We start from the raw sequence: 25,365 nt of genomic DNA, 5'->3' as shown, positions 1-25,365 counted from the left end.
AACAATCATAAATTATTTTTGAATACATATTTTAAAACAACTTTTTCGCCTAACATTTTATTTTTCTGACCTAGTTTCAAGTGTGTACAACATTTGTGAAAAACAGTTATAAATTATCTTACAATAGGCATAGAAAAAAACAACTATTACTTAAATGAGGTCCTACACAAATAAAAAATAAAATTATTGTGTTTACACTTTACAGACACAAAAAAAACCACATCATTCTAAAAGCAATACAATCTCAGCTATATCATCGAAGCTAGAAGTCAGGCTTTAAAATAGGTCAAATTTTTTTTTTTTTAATCACTGATATCAACTTATAAAATTATTTTTCCATTTGACCCCTTACTTAAAGGGTTATGGTCAGTGTCTTGGAGAAGGGAAGGGTGTAGATAATTCCCAATTTTGTTAAAAAAATGTTTTTTGAGTTATTATCCTTTTGTGATAATACTATACGTATAATAATTTTCAAGTTTGTAAATCTATAATAGTACTCAAAATCCACATATAGTGTTCAAGTCACTTTTTGAGTTTTTTTTATTATACATATATATTCATTTTAATTCTAGTTAAAACGACTGTATTGTACAAAAATTGACGATACGTTTTGTATCATTTTATTATGTAGACAAAAGACCAATAATTTTTGGAAGCTTAAAGTCAGGATTTTACTCTAACAGGCTTCAAAATAGGTCAGATTATATACAACAATATTTCGTTTTTTTTATGTGCAGTACAAGACTAAAATTTGAAATTAAATATCAAAAAAAAACCAGCTGTGACTCTATTACAACAACAAGCACTTTATAGACAACTGTTTAAACAGCCACGGTTTATGTATCCTAAAAATAATTATAAAGAACAAAAAACAACTAAATATTATAACGTATATACCTTCTCAGCCAAGCAATAAACAATATGAAAAAAACAAAATTTGTTTTATGATTCACACCGAGAATATATTGCATACATATTTAAATATTTTTTTATGTTTCATAAAAAAATATTTATAAAAAAAATATAATATACCCGTGACCTAGATAGGTTGAATACTATACCATTAATTGCTTATAATATTCAATAATAATAGTATGTTTTCCCGGTTTTGAGGATGAAGTAGTTGTCTTTTTTAACTTTAACTATTTTATAACTCTTAGAAGGAGTACAAGTTTTTTTAATATTTCGGTTTTTTATGTGTAGTACAAGACTTAAGTTTTAAATGAAATATTTCATAAGAACACCAGCACGCCCGCTTTTAAAATTTTAGCAAATCAAATATGGCGGTTGAAAAACCGGTCAATTTTTTGGGTTTTTTTACCATTTTTTATTGCAGCTCCAAGAAGGAGTTTTCAATATTTCGTTTTTTTTGTGGAATACAAGACTCAAGTTTGATATTAAGTATACAAAGAAAACCAGCTGTGACCCTTTTACAATAACAAGCTCTTCATAGATAAGTATTTTAAAAGCCACGGCCTTGCTTAATAATATGAAAAAAACAAAATCGGTTTTTGTGATTTACACCGAAATTATGTAAACAAAATGTTTTTTGTTTTACATACCTATAGATATACCCCTGACCTTCCTGTCTTCTTTATGCTCCGTCCCTGCTATGCCCCGACCCTACTTTACTGTCTTTGTTTTTATTTGTTAATAATAATTAAAAAGGGTTTAAAGCTATAGTTTAAAGTTGAGTTAAGTATTGTTCAGCCAGCCACATAAAAAATTTTCAAAAATCAGTTATCTAGGCTGAATACTACAATTGTTTCAGGTCATATAGACAACTGAACAAGCATACTCGTGACTTTTGAGTGTAAAACCACTGTACTGCAAAAATGAGCTGTTTGAGGAAAATGATAACTGTGAACAATTTTACTCAGAGTACAATACAACAAAACCTCTAACGTCAAAGGTATAGTACTATATTGTTGCAAATATTATTTATTTTATATTTTATATTTATATATAATAAACGCCAATCGGATTTAGGTAAAGTTAAATATACACAATAACACCGATAACAATTGACAAAGAATGAAATGTGAAAAATACATTTATAACCTATTGCTAAAAATACAATACATGCAATAAAAGAGTATAGTATTCAAAAACATAGGAAGAAAACTGACCAACATAGATGATGACATAATAATAGCAAAAGTACATTAATTAATAGCGGTGGGTAGGTAAAGTTCGGTCGGCTCATTTGCGAGTAACATCATCCTGGTGTGAGGTGCATTTAAAGAAAAATTTGATTAATTGATTTGACTTTGTACATAAAAAAATTAATGAAGGCTGCTGGTACCAGGTACTCGGATGCTGATTGTTCTTGTAATAAAACAATAATATACTAACTATATCATATCTACATTATACAACTATACGAACTATATTATAGCGAATACAAATTCAATTGTTTAATTTATATTTTGTATCTTCTTGAAAAGATCTGGGCTTTAAATCAACTCTTATCTCTTATAGTTTATGATAATATTAAAATATAGGCGCCTATAATATTTAACACACTTTTTGTGAATAACAAATATTTTATTACATTTATGATGTTTATTAAATCTTCAGCAGTTATACAAATTATTTACATAACCGATTGGTTACTGACAAGAGTAGAGTTTAGTTTGAGGTGACATCACTGATTACTCATTATTAGCATATATTCATAAAAATCAATCAAACCGTCGCCTGTAAAAAGTTGAATGTTAATTAATATTTAATAATAATTTTCACTACAATTTAGTTCTTAAGTATTTACGGTTTAAATCTCCATCCATGATCATTTTAGTGACTGGTTCTTCATTGGCTGATTTCTCAGTGTCTGATACCTCAGCGGCTGATTCCTCTGAATCATTGCCAATCCAAGCTTTAACCAGGTCATCAACGTTTATAACGCCATCTTCATCCTGGTCGATTTTACAAAATCCCTCGTATATATGTACCATCTAAATATTTTAAGAAACACATAACATGTTTATAATATTTATATTTTCTGATAAGCTCTAAGATAAGGTAGAATCAATCATACTAATAAAGTAAAAATAATATTAAAATTATTACTACTGACCATTAACGAATCCGCCACCATTTTTAATATTTCCTCGAGCTTCGTCCAATTAATTGGCCATTTTACTATAAACAGTTTGTGGATAATTTAAAAACAAAATTCAATAGGTAGTTAAGTTTTTTACTACCTTTTTGACTAATCAGATTTAGAATTTCTGAAATTTCATTCTCGTCTGAGAACAGTTTTCTAGCTTGTTTATTTTCTTTTATTACTTCCACGAAAGATTCTTTTGAATAAGTGTCATTTTTGTTGACGTTTCCAATCTCCACTTTACTTGTTCTCTAAAAAAAAATTAAGAAACGAATATTATGCCAATTAAGAAATGACTTCTTTTGTAAGGCTTGGATGCAACAAATATTATACAAAATGATTCAAAATTAATACAGTCAAAATCGTATTTTTCTTGTTAGTTTTTTGATTTTTATATCTTAAATGTGGACTTAATTATCTTTTTTAATTGGGAATTGGTTAAGCTGTGGCCGTTGCTGCTTGAACCCGGATGGGTGACCACCCGGATTTTTAGCGGCGACCCACACCATCAACCCCCGATATGCACGGCAGAACTGCCATGCACTCTCTGGCGACCGAACTGGCATAAAGTTAGCTATAGCCCTCCCGGTCAAATACGCCATACGAATATTATATTCATACGAATAAATAAATAAATTGGGAATAATTTGCGGAGAATTTTGACTGGTCTATAACTAATTTTGGACAGTTACTTTTGAAGTTATAAAAGTTCTATAAACTTTTTATACTCATATTTTCTTTTCTTAAGGCACTAAAAAAAAATAAAAACTGTGTGTGTCACGGGACACGCAATCGTTGTAATACACAGATTTTATGGTAAATATAGCTTTTTGATAGACATCTCAATGTATGAATATTATTGATTACTATTGAAGAAAGTATAAAATTAACGTAATACAAATATTTGTATATTTGTTGATAAAATAATTATTTTATTTCTGTCCGAACCATACTCAATTCGACTGATCATCCCTTTATAAAAATCCGTTACACCAAAACCGTTTGGGCCGTTGGTTAGAGTGGTGGAAGTTTGAGGGCGTTTAAAGTTCGGATAGATTTGAAAACTGTACTTTATTATAATAATATCGTACATTGTTTAAAAGTGTTTCGTATTAAATATTCTATAATAAAGTAATTCAAACATTTCTAACATAATTTTGTACAAAAAGTATCAGAATATTATTTTACTGTTATTTCAAATATAATAATATTTCATTTAAATAAATAAATAATACTGTCTGGGAACAGTATTTTAGCATTGGCATTTCTCTTTATTATTTTCACGAAAGATTCTATCGAAAAAATGTCATTTTTGTTGACGTTTTCATTCTCAACTAAACTTTTTTTCTAAAAAAAATATTAGAAACGTACATTATGTCAAATTAGATTTTTTTGTAAGGCTTAGATGCAACAAATATTATACAAAGTTATTTATTTAGAATAATACACTCAAATTTTTATTTTTCTTGTTTATCTGTCGATTTTTATATCTTCAATGTGGACTTATATACTAAACTTTTTTAAATGGGAATAATTTGCTGAGAATTTTTTCTGGTCTAGAACAAGTTTTGGAGGGTTGCTTTTTAAGTTATAAAAATTCTAATACTTTAAAGTTTTACTTTAATAGTTTAAAGTTATCCTCGCCTTTTCTTTTTTTAAGTCCCCATACATGTACAATAGTTATACTTCATATTTTTAAAGTATATTCCTCGTTATTAATAAAACTGAAATTTGTTCAATTATATCATCAATGATCAAATTATAATATAGATTTTTGTATTTGATGAAAGGTTCAACTTATAGTTTAGTTTAAGCAAATTAAGTATAAAGAAAATTCTAGAGTGAAAAAAGGTAGTTATTCTCAACTAAAAATGTTTTCTAAAGTTGGTAGGCCTTCTGGAAAATTGTAATACTTGGGTATTTTATATTATTTTACAGTAGTGTAAATACATTTTTTATAAATAGTAATAAAATCGAACAAACCATTGTCAAAAAATATATTATCGGTTTCATTTTTTTCAACTTTTCCAAGTCTATTTTATTGTTATCTGAAAATAATTATGACATTTTTAAAATTATATTATCGTAGAACATTGTTTTATTTTAATAATAATAATTATTTTTTTATTTTAATAATAATACCCTTTGATTTAAGTAAATTTGTATATATCTCTGCATGGCTAACGGTGAGGAATCCGTTAAACTTATCGAATACTAGTTTCTGTAATTCCTTTGGGGAGATTAAAGTATCGTTATCGGTATCATACTTGATAAATATATTTTTCCATTGCTCGTCTGTGATGACATTCAGATTTTTATTCTAGAATATTATTTATAGTACATTTTATTCGAATCGTTTTATCAATAAAGGGAATAAGTCGAGTTAAAAAGTAAAAACATTTTAAAATCATCTGACAAAGGCGAAAACATTATTTTTTTGCACTAGAAACTTACTTTACTACGTACCTACTTGTTAAACTTTACTTGCCATTCATTGTTTACATCATAGTATCTTACATGAAATGCAGTTTTTGAAAAGTGAAATACATTAGAAGACAGTTTTTTATTCAAATATCATTTTATTCTAATAAGAATTTGCTCAACTCTGCTTACAGTATTATTCATACAATAATCCTAACAATCTCAAAAATATCTTACTATCTATATTGTTTTGTAAAAGGTCTTAATATCTTTTTGGCCCTGTATACTATAATCTTTTAAATATTTCTGAATTTTAGATACATACCACCGTAAAAGCTTCTATATCGCTTATCTTTCCTTTATCAAACAAATTTAATACATACGATAATATCGTTCTTGTACATGTAGTATTACTTTTTACTATAAAACACATGACACACAAAAGTAGTATAATATTTTTTGAAAACATTGTAATGCAAAATATGTACTTGACGCCTATGTAAACGGCTAAGAAATAAAAATTTCCTTATTGTTAATTTGCGTTTCTTTTTACAGTTTTATGTTGCTGACGTATTTTCAGAAAAACAAAAATTGGGAACAACAGTCATAAATTATCTTACAATATAGGTATAGGAAACAACTGCTATTCTAAAATGAAGAAAACAGTATCTCTACTCTACACTCTGCCACCAATCCTAAAATTTAAACTTTGATAATTTTGAAAATAATTATTCAAAACTAGTTATTGAGCTGTCAAAATGTTCAGCAAATTAGTTTTAATTAAAAAAGTTAATTAAATACTAGTATATAGGTTAACTTATAAATAAATTGTTGAACATATTTGATCAGTAAACTGAGACAAAAAAAACATCAGCTTTGCATCGAGTTAAAATTACTACCAAGGAATAGACAAAAAACAATGCTTCTACATATTCCTATAAAAGATAAATATAATCTTATAAGAGATAAAAAAACAACACAAGATTAAAAATTACGAATAAGACAGATGTAAACAAATTATTTTTAATTTTATTCGAAAACGTTGAATATATTTTTACCTTTATTCGTTTTTCGACCTTTTTATCTACATAGATAACGATTTGGCCTAACACTGCAGGATACCGAGTACAACTATAACACGCAACCCCGTCTTGGCATATCAAGATATTCTAACACCGTTCGTTAACTTTAATAAACGGGCTTACACACATTACCACTGACCAAAAGTTCTGTTTATTTATGTATTTATTTTTATTAATTTACTTTAAACATTTGACTTACGATCCGTCAAACCGGTCGTCTTCAGGATTATTTAAAACAAATGTATAACAAATATTTGTATGTGTACGTTTTAACTTTTGATTTACTTATTTATGGTATAAATATCTGTAGTAAATTAACTATATCAGATAAAGTTATATAAATCAATACTGCCAGGGCCGGTGCTAAGAAATATGCAAGGGGAGGGGGGGTGTCAAAATGAAGATGCCGACTTTAAAATTTTAATTACCGACTAAAATATTTGGGTACTTTGGTAAATATTTTATGACATTTTACATCACAAGTCACAATTTTTTGCTAAAATTAATTGGAATTAATAATTGTTGAAAATTATTATTTTTTTAAGTATTAATTAATACAAACAAATTTAGATAGTACAAGTAAAAAAACCATCAAAAGTTAAACTTTAATACGGTGTTTTTTTTAATGCGGACTATTTCTTTGTTATTTCTTCCAAATCAATTACATCGAGAATATCTCTGGTGGAGTTTAAATCATGAGGGTCATTTTTTATTATTTTTAAAAGAATAAGAAGAAAAATGATAATGATGTGATATTGTTATAAATTGTGTAGAAATTTTTTGATTTTTAAAATGTTTTTCGGAGCATAGAAATACTTTAGGCAGCTAACAAATTTATCTATTACTAAATTTTCAGATCTCAGTCACCAATACTAAAACAGTTTGAGCCCTACTTTAAAAGCATTATTTTAAAAATGTTTGAATTTATTTAACATAATTATAACGTATTGCAGTTGAAACTGCAATTTAACCGAGATAACGACGGCCACTGTTTTTTTGGACAACCTAAGAAATAGGAGGAAATGTAATATCTTTACAAAGTCGATCGGATTGATGAAAATAAAAATATATACTTATAGAGGGATAGAATGTTTGTTTACAATAGACCAATAGGTCCCATGACCGAACATAGTTTGAAATAATATACACCACAGTTATTATAAACAAATAATAATACTTCTGCTAAAATCGGGAATAACCGAAAATGCATTGTTTTTTTCTTATACTAAAAACTAAAATTATATTTTCGTATTGTCGTCCTCTGTGTGCCGACTATTTACTATTCAGTCGCCAGATTCCAATAAAAATTATGTACCTACATACTTTTATAAAATAAAAAAATAAATATGTTATTTGTATAATTTTATGGGGGTTATAACCGACTTTTTGTTCCGAATATGCCGATTGTATAAACTTGAGTTTTCCGAGTGGGGGTGTCAACCCCCCCCCCCCCACACCCCCCTCTATGTCCGGCCCTGATTACTGCACTAATGCATGCCAAGATAATTCTAACAAGACCTTAAATAACAATATCCGTTCATCGGTTCTGATAGATTTGATCTAGAAATAGAAATTAATTTCTAGATCTGCGTGGCTAATAAAAATTGATTTAAAATTTGTATTAGGTACTCTATTATAGTTAATAAATTTGTATCAATTTATACATATAGACATGGATTACTAAGCAAATTATTTTTTTTCTTATTTTAAAACTTATGTCCAAAGCAAAAGTAACCAATCCCGTACAATATACATTATTTAGCAAGTGGTTGTTCAGCATATGTAGAAACAGTTTTATTAGGGTACGACTCAAAATGTTATTTGTTAAACAACAAAACTATACACGTTTCCAAAAATATAACTCTCATGTAAATAAGAACATAGTTTCATATTTTTATTTTTTACAATTGTGATTTTATTTCGATAAATTAACTTTTGTTGCCGTAATCATAAATAAAAAAAAATTGTAAAAACCATAATAACCAAATCCTTAAAACATGTTTAAATATCTTATATCATAAATACTTTGTTAATGAACATTAAAGTTGGCTTTTTTTCAATAAAACAATAGTATTCAAAATCCACATGTATAATGTTCATGACACTTTTTGGGTTTTTTTTATTCTAAATATGTATACATTTTAATTCTTGTTAAAAAGTCTTTATTGTACGAAAATCGACGATACGTTTTGTATTGTTTGATAATGTGGGCAAAAGACAAATAACTGTTGGTATAATAAACGCCATTCGGCTTTAAGTAAAGTTAAATATACAAAATGACACTGATAACAATTGACAAAGAATGAACAGTGAAAAATACATTTATAACCTACTGCTAAAAATACAAGACAAGACATATATAAGTATAAAATTCAAATATATTATAAGGTTTCCCCTAGATATACCAATGGAGTGTTCATTCCCGGCACGGGATTTATATGTTGTTCTTTAACGTTTTGGTTAAACGTTGTGCCTAAGATATCAGACTTTGCCCTAGTCAAACCTTCAACATTTAGGTACACTAATCGTGTTGTTCTTTGTGATTCCTTGTATTTTTCGCTGACTGTATAAGGTTTTAAGATTTTGTTTTTTGAATTTTTTTTGTAAGGAATTTTGTTTTTTCTACTCTTTACGCGGTGGCTGCGCACGTCAGGGTAGCCCTGAAAAGGGCTGTTTATGCCGATAAAGCCAGGAGGTCCTGGACGTTTGGCTGTCGGTTTGATGCTAATTCGTTTCGTGTGTTCGTTGGGTACTTAGTAAAGTTGTAGCTTTGAAAATACTCTGAGAACACACTATTTACAGGGGAGATCTTGAGAAGGTTTAGCATCACCTCCCCTGTTGTAATAGAACAATATTATACTAACTATATTATAACTACATTATACAACTATATGTACTATATTATAGCGAATATAAATTTTTGTATAAAAACCAATTATAATACTAAAGATACGTATATCTTTTGTATTTATATATTCCTAGTTACCATATATTATAACTCCTGTAAGGAGAACAAGAATTTTTCAATATTTCGTTTTTTTTTGTGTAGTACAAAACTAAAGTTTGAAATGAAATATTAAAAGTACACTAGCTATGACCCTATTACAATAACAAGCTCTTCATAGACAAGTATTTAAACAGCCACGGCCTATGTATCCTAATATGAAAAAACAAAATGTGTTTTTGTGGTTCATACCGAGAATATATTCAGGGTGTTTCACTTTGATTCGACAAATGAAATAACTTTTGTTCTAACGAATATTTTTATTATTGTGTTAATAATATAATAATAAATGTATAGTTAGCATTTGTGTAAAGTTTTACTAAAATTCTTTTATGACCTATTTTCTATTATCAGACTAATTTCCAGCTCTTAAATTCTAAAATGGCAGACTAACGCACGTTTTGCCGACTCCACGATTAATTGGTTGAAACCAACATCAACCGAGATCTGCTACTTTCCATGTAGACTCTTATCAAATTTGCTTTTGGTATTCAAGTTAATAAATAGTAGCTTTTTCAGGTAACTTATTAAGTCATATATTAATGTATATAATAACTAGTAGTCACAATTAATACTGATTGATAGACTTACTAATCAAGTAAATTAATTCAGCGTTTTAAAAGTTAGATACAGACACAAAAAAACACCAGCTTTGCATTTAGTTTCAATGACTATTTACTATCTAGGGAATATAGAAAAAAATGTATTCAAAATAACGAATGAAAGATTAAAAAATTACAATTAAGAAATAAACGAACTATTTAATAGGCTCGAAGTACTACTAACGCCCAACCCCGTCCTGGAACAGATATCCCAACACCGTTCATTACTGTTAATAACGTGCCTACGCCCAGTACCACGTACCAAAAGTTGTGTTAATTAATAATTTACTTTAAACACTTAACTTGCGATTCGCAAAATGGGCCACCGGCAGAATAATTTTCTTATGTATACGTTCCAACATTTGATTTATTTATGATATACAACTGGAAAGATCTGTAGTGAATGAACTATATCAGATGAAGATCTAAAACTCTTTAGTGCACTTTTTCATGTCAAGATGATTTTAACAAGTAACAAGACCTTAAACAACAATATCCGTTAAGAGGGCGTCGCACTGCCCATTTTTAAAGAGTAATGTATAAGCAATTTTTTACAAATTATTAATTTAATGGTTAAACTGTGATGTGTAATTATGAGTTCAATAACTAGGACTCTATTTTGATGGTTAATTTATTTTTTGATTTTTCACAGCATCCTTGAAAGCGATTTAAAAATGTTTTTTCATCTCTACTTGTTTAAGCAGACTGAAAATAACTCGCTTAATTTTGGATTTGGAGTAAAAGCACCCATTATAAAATTAAAAGAAAACAATATTTCGGAGGGCAAGACGGTTTTTTCATTATTCTAAGTATAACGCTCAATACATAGTTTAGAAATAGCGACTATTTTAACATTTTTAAATGACTGTAACTTTTCAAAAATATATTTTTTTTAAAAAAACGCACCGTCTTGCCCTCCGGAATATTGTTTTTTGTAATTTTATAATGGGTGCTTTTACTATAAAACCAAAATTAAGCGAGTTATTTTTAGTCTGCTTAAACATGTTTTTACCACTGAACATCACCGGTGCGACGCCCTTTAATTGGTTACAGAGATCTGCGTAACCAAAGATGAATTTAGATAAAATTTATATTTTGTATATTCTAGAAAATCTTGAAATCAACTCTTTTTCTCTTATAGTACTAAATATAGAAAATTTAAATATAGGCGTTTACATAATTTAACACACTAGTTTTTTGTGAGTATGGGTGAGAAATATTAAAAAAATATACACCCAAAAAATTTTATTACATGTGTTATTTTTATTAAATCTTCAGCAGTTACACAAATTAATTAAATAATTGATTGATTGACAACCGTGTATTTCTATTTAAATGTATGTATGAAATGTTCATCGAATGTACTTAATATCCTGGTGCATAGTGCATTCTTCAATATTCTTTTTGCAGTCTATTTGTACTATCTGAAACAGATATACATTTTTAAAATATGTTCTTGGCTTGCACAAACAAAAATTCTTAAAAACTTTACAAATTATTGGTATTTATGTAAAATTGTTATATTTTTCAATGATTAAAGATTCTCTTGAATCGAGAGTAGAGTTATGTTATCAAGTGACATCTCTAAATCTCCGTCCAGGTTATAATCATTACTCATTAATATCAGATATTCATAAAAATCAATGAAACCATTGCCTGGAAAAAATGTAATGTTAATTAATAATAATTTCCGCTAAAATGTTGATCTTAAGTATTTACGGTCTAAATCCCCATTCTTGATAATTTTAGTGATTGTTTCGATAATGGATGATTCCTCATAGGCTAATTCCTCATCGGTTGATTCCTTATTGTCTACTTCCTCATTGGCTGATTCCTCATTGACTGATTCCTCATAGGCTAATTTCTCATCGGCTGATTCCTCATTGTCTACTTCCTCATGGGCTAATTCCTCATTGGCTGATTCCTTATTGACTAATTTCTCATTGGCTGATTCATCTGAATCATCGTCGATCAATGCTTTAACCATGTCTTCAACGGCAATACGACCATCTTGGTCCTGGTCGATTTTACAAAATCCCTCGTAATACTCTACCATCTAAATATTTTAAGAAACACATAACATGTTTATAATATTTATATTTTCTGATAAGCTCTAAGATAAGGTAGAATCAATCATACTAATAAAGTAAAAATAATATTAAAATTATTACTACTGACCATTAACGAATCCGCCACCATTTTTAATATTTCCTCGAGCTTCGTCCAATTAATTGGCCATTTTACTATAAACAGTTTGTGGATAATTTAAAAACAAAATTCAATAGGTAGTTAAGTTTTTTACTACCTTTTTGACTAATCAGATTTAGAATTTCTGAAATTTCATTCGCGTCTGAGAACAGTTGTCTAGCTTGTTCATTTTCTTTTATTACTTCCACGAAAGATTCTTTTGAATAAGTGTCATTTTTGTTGACGTTTCCAATCTCCACTTTACTTGTTCTCTAAAAAAAAATTAAGAAACGAATATTATGCCAATTAAGAAATGACTTCTTTTGTAAGGCTTGGATGCAACAAATATTATACAAAATGATTCAAAATTAATACAGTCAAAATCGTATTTTTCTTGTTAGTTTTTTGATTTTTATATCTTAAATGTGGACTTAATTATCTTTTTTAATTGGGAATTGGTTAAGCTGTGGCCGTTGCTGCTTGAACCCGGATGGGTGACCACCCGGATTTTTAGCGGCGACCCACACCATCAACACCCGATATGCACAGCAGAAATGGCGACCGGCGACCGAACTGGCATAAAGTTAACTATAGCCCTTCCGGTCAAATACGCCATACGAATATTATATTCATACGAATAAATAAATAAATTGGGAATAATTTGCGGAGAATTTTGACTGGTCTATAACTAATTCTGGACAGTTACTTTTGAAGTTATAAAAGTTCTATAAACTTTTTATACTCATATTTTCTTTTCTTAAGGCACTATAAAAAAATAAAAACTGTGTGTGTCACGGGACACGCAATCGTTGTAAAACACAGATTTTATGGTATATATAGCTTTTTGATAGACATCTCGATGTATGAATATTATTAATTACTATTGAAGAAAGTATAAAATTAACGTAATACAAATATTTGTATATTTGTTGATAAAATAATTATTTTATTTCTGTCCGAACCATACTCATTACGACCGATTATCCTTTTATAAAAATCCGTTACACCAAAACCGTTTGGGCCGTTGGTTGGAGTGGTGGAAGTTTGAGGGCGTTTAAAGTTCGGATAGATTTGAAAACTGTACTTTATTATAATAATATTGTACATTGTTTAAAAGTGATTCGTATTAAATATTCTATAATAAAGTAATTCAAACATTTCTAACATAATTTTATACAAAAAATATCTTAATATTATTTTACTGTTATTTCAAATATAATAATATTTCAACTAAATAAATAATTAATAAAATTATTAAATTATATTTATTTTATTTTTTATTTTTTAGATGTAGGACTTTGAAATGTTTTCTATATCTTAAGAATATATATTATATACAAATATACTCAAATATTGAGTATGAAGCGCCTGTCTGTGTTCAATTGTTTCTACTTTTAATATGTTACTTTTAAATATTTTAAATATTATATAACAGGGATTTTGTGTCCAACATTTAAATAATAATACTATCATTAACATTATTATTATTTTATTATTAATAGTACGTATATTGACGTTATCATTAAAATTTCTAAAGTTTGTTGACCTTCTAGAAAATTGTAAGACTTAGGTATTTTATAATATTTTACAGTATTAAAAATACATTTTTTTTAAACGAAAAACTTTAAAAATTGATCTCCTAGTATAGTAACAATAATATAACTGAATACAAACCTTTGTCAATAAATATATTATCGGTTTCATGTTTTTAAACATTTCCAATTCTGTTTTACTTTTATCTGAAAATAATTATGACATTTGTAGATTGTTTATCGTAGAACATTATTTTATTTTTAATATTACCCTTTGAAATTAAAGTTTTATATATATCTGCATCGTGAACTGTGAGGAATCCACTGAACTCATTGAATACCAAATTCTGAAATTCTTTTGGGGAGATTATACCATCCTCATCGGTATCATACTGTTTAAATAAATTTGCCCATTGCTCATCTGTCATGTCTTTCAGTTTTTTATTCTAAAATATTATTTACAGTTCATTTTATTCGAGTCGTTTTATCATTAAAGGGAATAAGTAGAGTAAAAAAGTAAAAAAAAATTGTAATCATCAGATAAATGCGAAAACATTTTTTTTTGCACTGGGATCCTCTTATATTTTTTCCCCTAAGTACTTGTTTTGTTTGATTTTTGAGGGAACTTAAACCATTCTTATCGTCGTCGTACGTAATTTCACTTGTCGTTCATCGTTTACATCCTAGTATGTTACATGAAATACATTTTTTAAAAAACGCTTATTAAAGAATATAGTATGACGTGTAAAAAAAATGTTGGAAAATACAATAAATTGGGTTTCTACTGAATTAAAAGATTAAAAAAATCTGAAAAATGCAAAACGATTTTTCTTTATACATTTAAAACATGAAACATATATGTTATTTTCAAATTGTTTTTATGTTTATTCTGTGTTTTTGTTAGAAACTCACTGCTGAATTCCTATACAGATAAAAAATATGAAAAGCATTAGAAAAACTTAAATTAAAAACTTTAAAGGCGGTATCACAGCTACGTTGTCTATCATGTCGTGCGATTTAAGAAGTGGGCGTGGCCACTTAAGGTTACTAATGGTAACTGTTCAATACCAATTTGGTAATTATCTATCGTGGTGACCTAATCAGTGAATGCCATAGAGTACTCGCGAAATACATTTAAATTTGATAAAATAGTTACTTCTAAGTATACCGTATACGGCCCATCAATGACAAACCGGCATTTAATGCAGATAGTGATAGTAATAAATATGTTCAAATTGATAATTGATAAAAAATCAATTGACCGCGGCTACCAAACTTTAACCACACATACCACACGATACAAAAGTTGAGCTCAGCTCAACTCTAGCAATAACCCGGTAGGTCATTGTTACTCAATGATACCGTGATTACAACGGCCAATCAGAAGACGATATAAGGCACACGACACGACAGACGACGTAGCTGTGATACCGCCTTAATTCTATATATTATACTAAAGTGTATTGAATAAATAATGCAAAAAAAACTTTTATGAATTTCACCGATAATTCATCAAAGTTGATTTAGCTGAAAATAATAACTATCATAATGTCTTTTAAGCCTAGTAATAGTGACGAGATAAGAAAAAACAAATATTTCTATGCTACTAAATATTCGCTATGATTGGTGAAAATAAAATCCCCAACAAAAACCTAACAGTGAAAAAAGGCCAAGTTCTAGACCCCCTCCCAGAAATGTCAGCCTATCAATGTAGTGATATCTACATTGTGGCCAAGTCTGCTATTTCTTCAGTTCATTACCACACTTCACTCCTACTTTCATGAGCAACACTGCTCTTTTATTTGTATTGCTTAACATTTGGCCAGTTTGTGAATGAAACATGACCTTTCTGAATGAAGCATAGAACAGACTTGGCCGCAATGTAGATACCACTACTTGATTGGTTGACTCTTTGGAGAGGGAATCTGAACCTTTTTCTTTTTTTCTGAGTTCTCTTCTTCCCATCACCCACATAACTTCTAAGTGAGTACATTTGATAATGATGTTTCATGCTTAATTCAGAAACTGGCCAAGTGTTAAGCAATACAAATAAAAGAGCAGTGTTGCTCATGAAAGTAGGCGTGAAGTGTGGTAATGAACTAAAGAAATAGCAGACTTGGCCACAATGTAGATATCACTACTTTGATAGGCTGACATTTTTGGGATGGGGTCTAGAACTTGGCCTTTTTTCACTGTTAGGTTTTTGTTGGGGATATCATTCCTTTTTGCGGGCTTCAGTAGCTTTTTTTTCTTACGAGGCATTGAATGGATATTGTATGCTGTAGATTTTCTTTTGTTTTTACGTGTTGTTATATTAACTACGTAGATATGTACATAATGTATATGTATATATAATGTATATATGTACATAATACTACACTTTGTAGTGAAGCTAGAATTTATACAAGTAGCCACTATAAATCTAGTTTTTTAGTATTATAGACGTATAAACGAAACCTAAACGTTTAGGTGTAATATTACACTTTTTAATACACCGCGGGACAAACGTAACTAGAACAAAAAACACTGCTACACTGTTATACATGTGAACGCGAATTATCAAAGACACAAACTACGACCAAATGATGGCTGACTAGAGACGTGGGCATCAACAGCGCCCTGTACCTGCAGTAGCGCGGCGAAAGTCATTAATCCCCACCTGGCGCATTCATTTTGAGAAAATTGCAATTTTCAGATTTTTCCCTTTACTTACACTATAAGACACACCTTTGTGCCAAATTTCACGTTTCTATCTATTCGGGAAGTGTCTTATAATTTTGATGATGAGTGAGTGAGTGATAAAAATGCATATTTTGAAATCCTCCCATTTTAAAACGGCTAAATATTAAGGCCTCAATTTTAGACAGTGTCCTAAACTATTTAAGATTAATTTAGATTTCAAATTCTAAAAGCCTATCTTAAGAAGTAGCAGATATATGAGAGTTCGAAATACCGGTTGAATTGGTTTGTGTAAAGATACACTGGCATTCCTGGAACTTGGCCGGCGCACTGCCGTGCGCTCAGATAAAATTGTGTATACCCCAATAACTTACAATCAGATTTGTATATCACCCGAATAAAACTTTATCTAAATAATCTTTTACTTGAATAATTTTAGAAATAATTATTCGAATAAAAGATTTTCTGAATACTTTTACAAATAATTTAAGTTATTTTCAAAATAATTATTCTATTTATTATTTCAAACGTAGTTTTTCAAATAAAAAGTTATTGAAATAATTTCAAATTTAATTATCAAATAATTTTTTTAAATATTATTTTAATAGTTTGTAAGGATTTTTTCCAAGTAACTATATTTTGAAATATTGTTTCGTATAAAACCTATATATACTTTATTTAGAACATTTTTAAAACCAGTATAATATATACAGTGGCCCACAATGATTTGACAGATGAAATAACTTTTGTTCTAGTGAATAATATTGACATTTTTTTATGTTAATAATATTATGTATACTCATTTGCACTATAAGCCCCACGGTTTTTACTGCACTTACCTGTTTTACTTTTTTTTAATTTTTTTATTATATATTTTAATTTTTTTTCAAAAGTTAACTGCGTAGAGTTATTTTTATCTGCGCGCGTTACCTACCGCACTCCTCCTCCCGTCACCAGTCATCCTCACTTCCAAATGAATATAACTTTAAAACGGATGAATAAAAATACAAATTTTTTTTACCAGTTCTTTTATAAAAAAATATTTTGAATAAAATGGCTATCTTGAAAAAAAATTTTAAAATGCATTAAAAAAAACAAAAACATTATTATAAAAAGTAAAACAGGTAAGTGCAATAAAAACCATGGTGCTATAGCGCAAAAAAGTATAAATTATTTTTAAAAAAAAATCTCAAAAATATTCATTAGAATAAAAATTATTTTATTTTTCAAATCATTGTGGGCCACTCTGTATATAAAATATTAATATATAGGAAGACAATTTTTTATACAAATAACATTTTATCCTAAGAATTTGCACAACTCTGCTTACATATTATTCATACAATATTCTCATAAATAAGTTACCATCTATATTTTATTGCAATAGGTCTTTATGTAATTTTGACCATGTATATTAAGCTTTTAACTATTTCTGAATGTTCAAATACATACCCCTGTACTCGTAGAACCATCATCCACTATCCGCTAATAATTAATTTAAAAAAAAAATGTTGTATAATTGAAGCTTTTAAATATTTTTTAACTTTAGATACATACCTCACTAGTAGCAGTTTCTTCTTTCTCTGCTGGTATCTCTCCACTACTTGCGGTTTCCACCGTTCCTGCTGGTATATCTCCACTACTTGCGGTTTCCACTGTCCCTGCTGGTATCTCTCCATTACTTGCGGTAATACTTTTCACTGTAAAACTCACGACACACAAAAGAAGTATAATACTTTTTGAAAACATTGTAATGCAAAATATGTACTTGACGCGTATGAGAACTGCTAGGAAATCAAAATATTCTTATTGTTATTTTGCGTTTCTTTTTACAGTTTTATACTTCTGATGTATTTCAAGAAAAAACAAAAATTGAGAACAACAATCATAAATTATCATTGAATACACATATTTTAAAATAGTATATTCGCACCTAGTATTATGTTTCTGACGTAGTTTCGAGTATGTACAGCAGTTGTGAAAAACAATCATAAATTATCTTACAATTCGTATAGGAAACAACTGCTATTAACTTTAGCATGAAGAAAAAAAAATACCTCTACTCTCCGCTCTGCCATCTGTCCTAAAATTTAAACTTTAATAATTTTTAAAATAATTATACAAAACTAGTTATTTAGGAGTCAACATGTTCAGAAAATTAGTCTTAATTAAAAAAGTTAATTAAATATAAAATAGGTTAACATTTAAATAAATTGTTTAACGTATTTGTTTAGTTAACTTAGACAAAAAAAACATTTGCATTGAGTTAAAATTGCTACCTAGGAATAGACAAAAAACAATATCTGTTCATCGGTTCTGATAGATTTGATCTAGAAATAGAAATCTTTTTCTAGATCTGCGTGGCTAAAGAAAGTTTGATTAAATTTTTTCATTATGTTTAAATTATTTAAAAATGTTTCGTGTCTACAGACGCAAAAAAAAATTCAGGACTTTACTCAGACAGGCTTCAAATAGTTCAAACTATATGTTTTAGAGGTCACTTATTTCAACTTTTGACATTATGTTTCCATTTGACCCCTTACTTATGGGGTTGGGTTATGGTCTGGGAAAAAGAGGGGTGGATAATTTCCAATTTTGTTAAAAAAAATGTTTTTGAGTTATTCTTCTTTTGTGATTATATAATAGGTCATATACTAAATTTCAAGTTTGTATACCTATAATAGTATTCAAAATCCACATATAGTGTTCAAGTCACTTTTTGGGTTTCTTTTTATTATAAATTTGTATACATTTAAATTATAGTTAAAATTTCTGTAATATACAAAATCGACGATAAGTTTTGTAACATTTTATAATATAGACAATAGACAAACCACTGTTGGAATAACACATTTTTCAAGTCTTTTACGTTAAGGGGGCTCCATACAGACCATTTTTTCAGTCAAAACACATAATTTTCATTCAATCGCACAGGCCTAACCAGTGATTCGATAAGCAATCTAAAAACAGATTTGAATTTGTCATGAAGTTTACTTAGGATCGGTAGAGGTACTTTTTTCAATTTTTAATTTTAACCCTTTCTAAATTTTATTTTAAAATGTTGAAATTTTATAAAATGTTCAAACGTGTTTTATACATAGTAGAAATAAAATATCAAAAAAGTACGTCGACCGATCTCAAGTAAATTTCATGACAAATTCAAATCTTTTTTTATATTACTTATCAGATTACTGGTTGAGCCTGTGCGATGGAATAAAAAATGTATGTTGTATTAACTAAAATGGCTTTTACTCATAGACAAAATGGTTTAAATTAAAAATAATACCTTGAAGCTTATACAAATTAACCGATAAATTTATTGACATGGTCGAAATTTATTTAAACCAATTTTTTCTTCAATATTGCCTATACAAAACTCCTTAAAAATGGTCTATATGGAGCCCCCTTAAGAAAGCTGTTGTATTTTACAAATACAATTAGTACAGTTTTACTTTTTTTACTAAGTAGTTTTTTGGCCATATCTTGTTATATTATTTGTGTTTCTGATTGTTTGATTATACTTGCATGATAGTGCCTTATTGTTACAAATATTATAGCGAATACAAATTTTGTATAAAAACCAATAATACTACTTAAAAAATGTTTTTTTTTTATTATTGTGTTCATAATGTAATAATACATGTATAGTTAGTCTTTGTGTAAACAAAAGTTTTGCTGAAATTGAAATAATCCAGATGTTTTATTTGAAATATACAAAATATTGACTAGATTTTTTATTTCCCGTAATATAGGCGTATGTTGGACCTATCTTTGGACTAATTGGCAGATCTTAAATCCTTAAATTGCGCCAATGTTCTCTAAAAATGTTAAAAAACTTTCGCGAAGACATTATAGCAAATCAAGTATGGCGTTTGAAAAACCGGTCAATTTTTGGGGGTTTTTACCATATTTTATTGCAACTCCAAGAAGGAGTACATGTGTTTTTAATATCTCTTGTTTTTAGTGTTATACAAGACTAAAATATGAAACTAAGTATACAAAGAACACCTGCTGTGACCCTATTACAATAACAAGCTCTTCATAGACAAGTATTTTAACAGCCATGGCCTATGTATCCTAATATAAAAAAACAAAATGTGGTTTTGTTATTTACACCGAAAATATATATACAAAATGTTTTTTTGTGTTTCATACCTATAATATAATATACCCGTGACCTTTCCATCGTCATTACGCTCTGTCACTACTATGCCCTTACCCCACTTCCCTTACAATGTTATTATTTTTGAATAACTAATTAAGGGGGTTTAAGTCAAGGTGGTGAAGATATAGCACACCAAAAATATTAGATTTGATTATACAATTTTGGAATTATTAACATAATACTAGGTGATTAGTGACGGAAAGGATTAATTAGCTTGCATCAAATTAAAATAGAACATTTTTTCGAATTCATAGCAAGTAAAATTGAAAGATTAAACTAGTAGTCACAATTAGTACTAATTGATATACTTATTATCAAGTAAAGGTTCGAAATACAACTAATGCAGAAGCCCGTCCTGGAATATTAGGATATCCTAACACCGTCCATTACCGTTAATAACGGGCCAGTATTTTGTATATTCTCGAAAGGCACTTTACAATGAGCTTTAAACAACTCTTTATCCCTTAAAGTTTATGATAATATTGAAATATAGGCGTTTATAACATTCTACAGACAGACTTTTGTGAGTATGGGTAAGAAATCCGATCAACCTATAATGTTTTTATATGTATTAAGACAAATATCTATCTACACATTTTTAGTGTCTAGAATTTTTTTTTTTTTTACAAAAAATTCTTTAAGTTACTTAAATTACTTAAAAATCAAGAAAGCAAAAAGTGATAGATAAATTATAAAATCGTATTAATAGTCTATAGTATAGACTTTATATTGACTTTATACACTAACATCTAGAGTATAACTGAACGTCATGTTTGTATAGGTACCCGAATTTCTTCAAAATATACATTTATCAGTTTTAAGTACACAAAGTAGAATATATATTTATATTTACTAAAAATGTCCGCGACGATATTACAGAAAATCAAATATTGCGTTTAAAAAACTGTCAATTTTTAGGGGTTTTTCCAGGTTTTTAGTATAAGGGAATCATTTTACTATTATTCATTATAACTCTTAGAAGGAGTACAAATGTATTCAACAATTCGGTCTTGTGTAGTACAAGACTAAAATTTGAAATTAAATTTTAAAAGAACACCAGCTGTGACCCTATTACAATAACAAGCTCTTCTGAGACAATATTTTTAACAGCTACGGCCTACGTAATCCTAAAGCCTAAAACAAAATAAAACGAACAAAAAACCACTGAATATTATAACGTATATATCTAATACCTTCTAAACTAAGCAATCAAGTAATATGAAAAAAAACAAAATGTGTTTTTGTGTTTCACTGTTCACACCGAGAATAAATATTATACAAAATACCTATAATTTAATATACCCGCGACCATTTCGTCTTCACTATGCTCCGTCTGTACTATGCCACAACCCCACTTTACTGGCTTTGTTTTTGACATTTTCATGCCTTAGCTCTGGGGCCCTATTCTGAACGCTATACGAACGGTTCGTATACGAACATTTACCATACGGAAAAAAAAATCGCCGTTAGAACACAATATACGGACGGTTCGTATGTACGGTGGAAAAAATGGTATATAATATTACATGTAAAAATATTTTGTGTCCGTATACCCTAAGACGATCGTATACCTAAAAAAATATGTTCCGTATACGGATTGTTTCGTATACGAATCGATAGTTCTAACGACACGTTAAAAATAGATTATGATACTAAACTCCTCATATTAGAACAATTCTATACGGATCTCCAACGGATGGTCATAGCCATGTGAACCGGGTTCCGTATAGTCTTATCGTATGCCTTGTCATATTACCATCAATTACGTTATTTTATATAAGAAGTATTGAAATATGATTAATATTTTTAATAATAATTATTATTATTAATAACAATAATTATTAATAATTAATAATATTTTGAATAATAATAATTTGAATACAAATGGTACAATTTGGCATTATTTAAAAATGTATGGTTTTATGTCCTATTTAAAATAATAACCCCATTTTTATTATTTTAGCAATAACTTAGGTTTATTTAGGAAAATTTTAAGTAAAACAATATTTAATCTAAATGGGAGATGTTAGGAAATCATTAATTGTAATTTTTATTGACGTTTAATTAAGATCACAAATATAATCTTAATCGTTAATTAATATAAATATTAATAATTTTGGGGTTAATATAAATATAAATTAATACTTATATTAATTAAAAATAAAATTTGTAGCTTAGTTCGTTATAACACTGAAGGCCTCAAAATGTCTTAAATAAGAACTAGAAATGCATCAAAAAATAAGAAAGCAATATGGTGATACGCACATTTTTAAAAATAATTTATTTTTTATAATATTCATAGCAGTACTTGCGACCACGCAATAGATAATATGCAAACACAAAATTAATATTTATGTACAAGTTATATATTATATTAACCATTTTCTTTGTATTACAATCTCGAATATTTGAACTATGAAGTTGTAATTGTAAATTAGATTTGCGACGTCAATTTACGGATTTTAAGTGAGTGTACTCAGTATCCCGGTTCGGTTCATGAATCCCATATTTGGAATCAAAGCAATGTTAAGGAGCTCATGGAATATTTACATAAAAATGGAACGTCATACATGTTATATGGTGTGTTATTTATTTGCACGAATTTGTAAAATAAATTGAATTTTTTATAAAATAAAAATCAAATAATAAAGCAAGTAAAACTAAATAGTTCATACAAAAATTAAATTCATTTTTATTAAGGGAATTCAGGTTATGCACTCCGACCGTGGTTGATGACACCATTTTTAAACCCACTTATCGGGTCCCCGGAAGCTGCATACAACGAGACGTTTTGTCGTGTTAGATCTACCATTGAGAGATGCAATGGAGTTTTGAAGATGCGTTTTCGGTAAACTATTTATATATTGTTATTATGGCTGTTGGGCTTGCATATAATATAATTTACTTATATAATTAATGATTAAATGTATAACAGATGTCTCCTCAAACACCGAGTACTACATTATTCACCGAGTAAAGCATCTAAAATTATAAAAAGTTGTATAATGCTGCATAATTTGTGCATCAATGACAATGTACCATTAGTAGTAAATGAACCACTCGAAGTTGAAGATGTAGATTTTGGAATTATTCCACCAATGGTTATTATAAATGAAAATAGGCCAAATCACGAAAATCGTAACAATGAACTTTTGGTAGGTCGTCGAATAAGACAAGTTATAGTAGCAACATTCTATACATTGTAAATTCTTACATAAACAAATTAACATGAAACTACATTGAAATGATATATACTTAATATTTATGTTACATTATATTATGTTTAAATGTAGAACTAATAGTTTTACAAGTAAAGTAAAAAAATGCATACTTAACTTTTGAAAATTTACCATATTTTAAAAAAATTTTTAATAGTAACTAATTAGTGCACTATTATTATTTTATGGTTGTAATTAGTTTTTTAAGCTAACGGTGTTAGAACACATTTTTTAATTCGATTTCTAAACACAATTTAGTTGTTCATGTTTATAATCTGCTGTAATAAAATACAACATTGCTTTCTTATTTTAATATATTAATACCTAATTGTTTAGCTATTTGATAAAACTATTATAATATGTGGATGCATATTTCTAAATAGCAAATAATTTGACGTTGTATCTTATAAAATACACCTTTTTAATGTAATAAAAATTTGTACATAATTTAAATAATTTGTTGTTATCATGACTAATGCATAATACATTCGTATTTAAACTATACATAAAACATTTTTTTTCTGTTTATATTTTAGAACAATATAACATAAAATACATTTTTTATTTAAATGGAAGTAAACATATTGTTGGCTGTTATCACTTTTCTTTTTAAATACAATATAGATTATTCTGTAGATGTAATGTAGAGGCGTAATTAAGGGGGAGATTTGAGTGTCTTATCATCCCCCCCATGACGTTTTACATATCACAATGGTTGTATTAAGCTGTTCTTATGATACATACCAAAAAAAATTGGGGGAGGGAAGGGGTGATGAGTAAAATGTATGCAATTTTTATTTTATCCCCCCCCCCCAAAAAAAAACATGACCAAATTACGCCACTGATGTAATGACTAATGTGCATAAAAAGTACACGGAGAATAAAGCTGACCGTACATACGAACCGTCCGGACGGTCCGTATATCATGTTCTAACGGCGATTTTTTTTTCCGTATAGTAAATGTTCGTATACGGACTCCACCGTATACGAACCGTTCGTATGGCGTTCAGAATAGGGCCCCTGGCACGTAATTGAAAAAGCGTAACGAAAAAAACGTTATCAAAAAAGCGTAACGAAAAAAGCGTTATCAAAAAAGCGTTACCACACGGAGATGGGGTTGGGGACGGGAGATAAAGGGTAGCAGATAGGGGTGAGAATTAGCCGGTACATAACCGAAAAAAAGTGTTGCCAAAAAAAAGCGTTACGCTTTTATCTGATATGAGATAAGATAAGATATGTTGTACGTTTAACGTTGAAAATAGTTTAATTCTCTATGTTAAGTTACTTTTGGCCAGATAATAAACACTACAATTTTAGCCAGAAAATTGATTATAAAAATTTTTTTAATCTCCTTGGCTTACGCTGT

General features: G+C 28.4%; 1 protein-coding gene and 1 long non-coding RNA gene across 5 annotated transcripts; one reads left to right on the top strand and one right to left on the bottom strand.

Annotated features, from left to right (window-relative positions):
- Positions 1-1,784: 1,784 nt before the first annotated feature.
- On the top strand, positions 1,785-23,877 carry LOC126839033 (uncharacterized). The gene is made up of 4 exons (XR_007685768.1): positions 1,785-1,912; positions 23,220-23,361; positions 23,482-23,629; positions 23,717-23,877. It is a non-coding gene; the product is annotated as an uncharacterized LOC126839033 (long non-coding RNA).
- LOC126839024 (uncharacterized) lies at positions 2,625-18,445 on the bottom strand. 4 transcript variants are annotated; one of them, XM_050573936.1, is made up of 9 exons: positions 18,174-18,445; positions 18,069-18,101; positions 14,209-14,383; positions 14,080-14,144; positions 12,524-12,677; positions 12,397-12,461; positions 11,938-12,274; positions 11,711-11,874; positions 11,500-11,642 (listed from the first exon to the last, which is right to left on the bottom strand). In XM_050573936.1, the coding sequence occupies exons 1-8, from the start codon at positions 18,363-18,365 to the stop codon at positions 11,753-11,755; spliced, it is 1,143 nt and encodes a 380-aa protein (XP_050429893.1). In that variant the 5' UTR covers positions 18,366-18,445; the 3' UTR covers positions 11,500-11,642; positions 11,711-11,752. The 4 variants fall into 4 exon arrangements, with proteins under 4 accessions (XP_050429896.1, XP_050429895.1, XP_050429894.1 ...); XM_050573939.1 differs by lacking the exons at positions 11,500-11,642; positions 11,711-11,874; positions 11,938-12,274 and adding exons at positions 2,625-2,700; positions 2,771-2,957; XM_050573938.1 differs by lacking the exons at positions 11,500-11,642; positions 11,711-11,874; positions 11,938-12,274; positions 12,397-12,461 and adding exons at positions 2,625-2,700; positions 2,771-2,957; positions 3,080-3,144.
- Positions 23,878-25,365: the final 1,488 nt, after the last annotated feature.

This window comes from Adelges cooleyi, unplaced genomic scaffold (genome assembly GCF_023614345.1).
Source record: "Adelges cooleyi isolate 19-005CV unplaced genomic scaffold, UGA_ACOO_1.1 ACOO_flye_CR_arks_rails_tigmint_CR_PRNA_30, whole genome shotgun sequence".
Lineage (NCBI taxonomy): Eukaryota > Metazoa > Arthropoda > Insecta > Hemiptera > Adelgidae > Adelges > Adelges cooleyi.
The sequence above is the reverse complement of the archived record's forward strand: the minus strand, read 5'-3'. Positions and strand labels throughout refer to the sequence as shown.

Bases quoted from the DNA above. Each gene is read 5' to 3' on its own strand.
- LOC126839024 (XM_050573936.1), bottom strand. From the start codon at position 18,365: ATGTTTTCAAAAAGTATTATACTTCTTTTGTGTGTCGTGAGTTTTACA. The intron at 18,102-18,173 runs GTATGTATCTAA...ATTAATTATTAG, and splicing joins AAGAAACTGCTACTAGTGAG to CGGATAGTGGATGATGGTTC. The intron at 14,384-18,068 runs GTATGTATTTGA...ATAATATTTTAG, and splicing joins ATGGTTCTACGAGTACAGGG to AATAAAAAACTGAAAGACAT.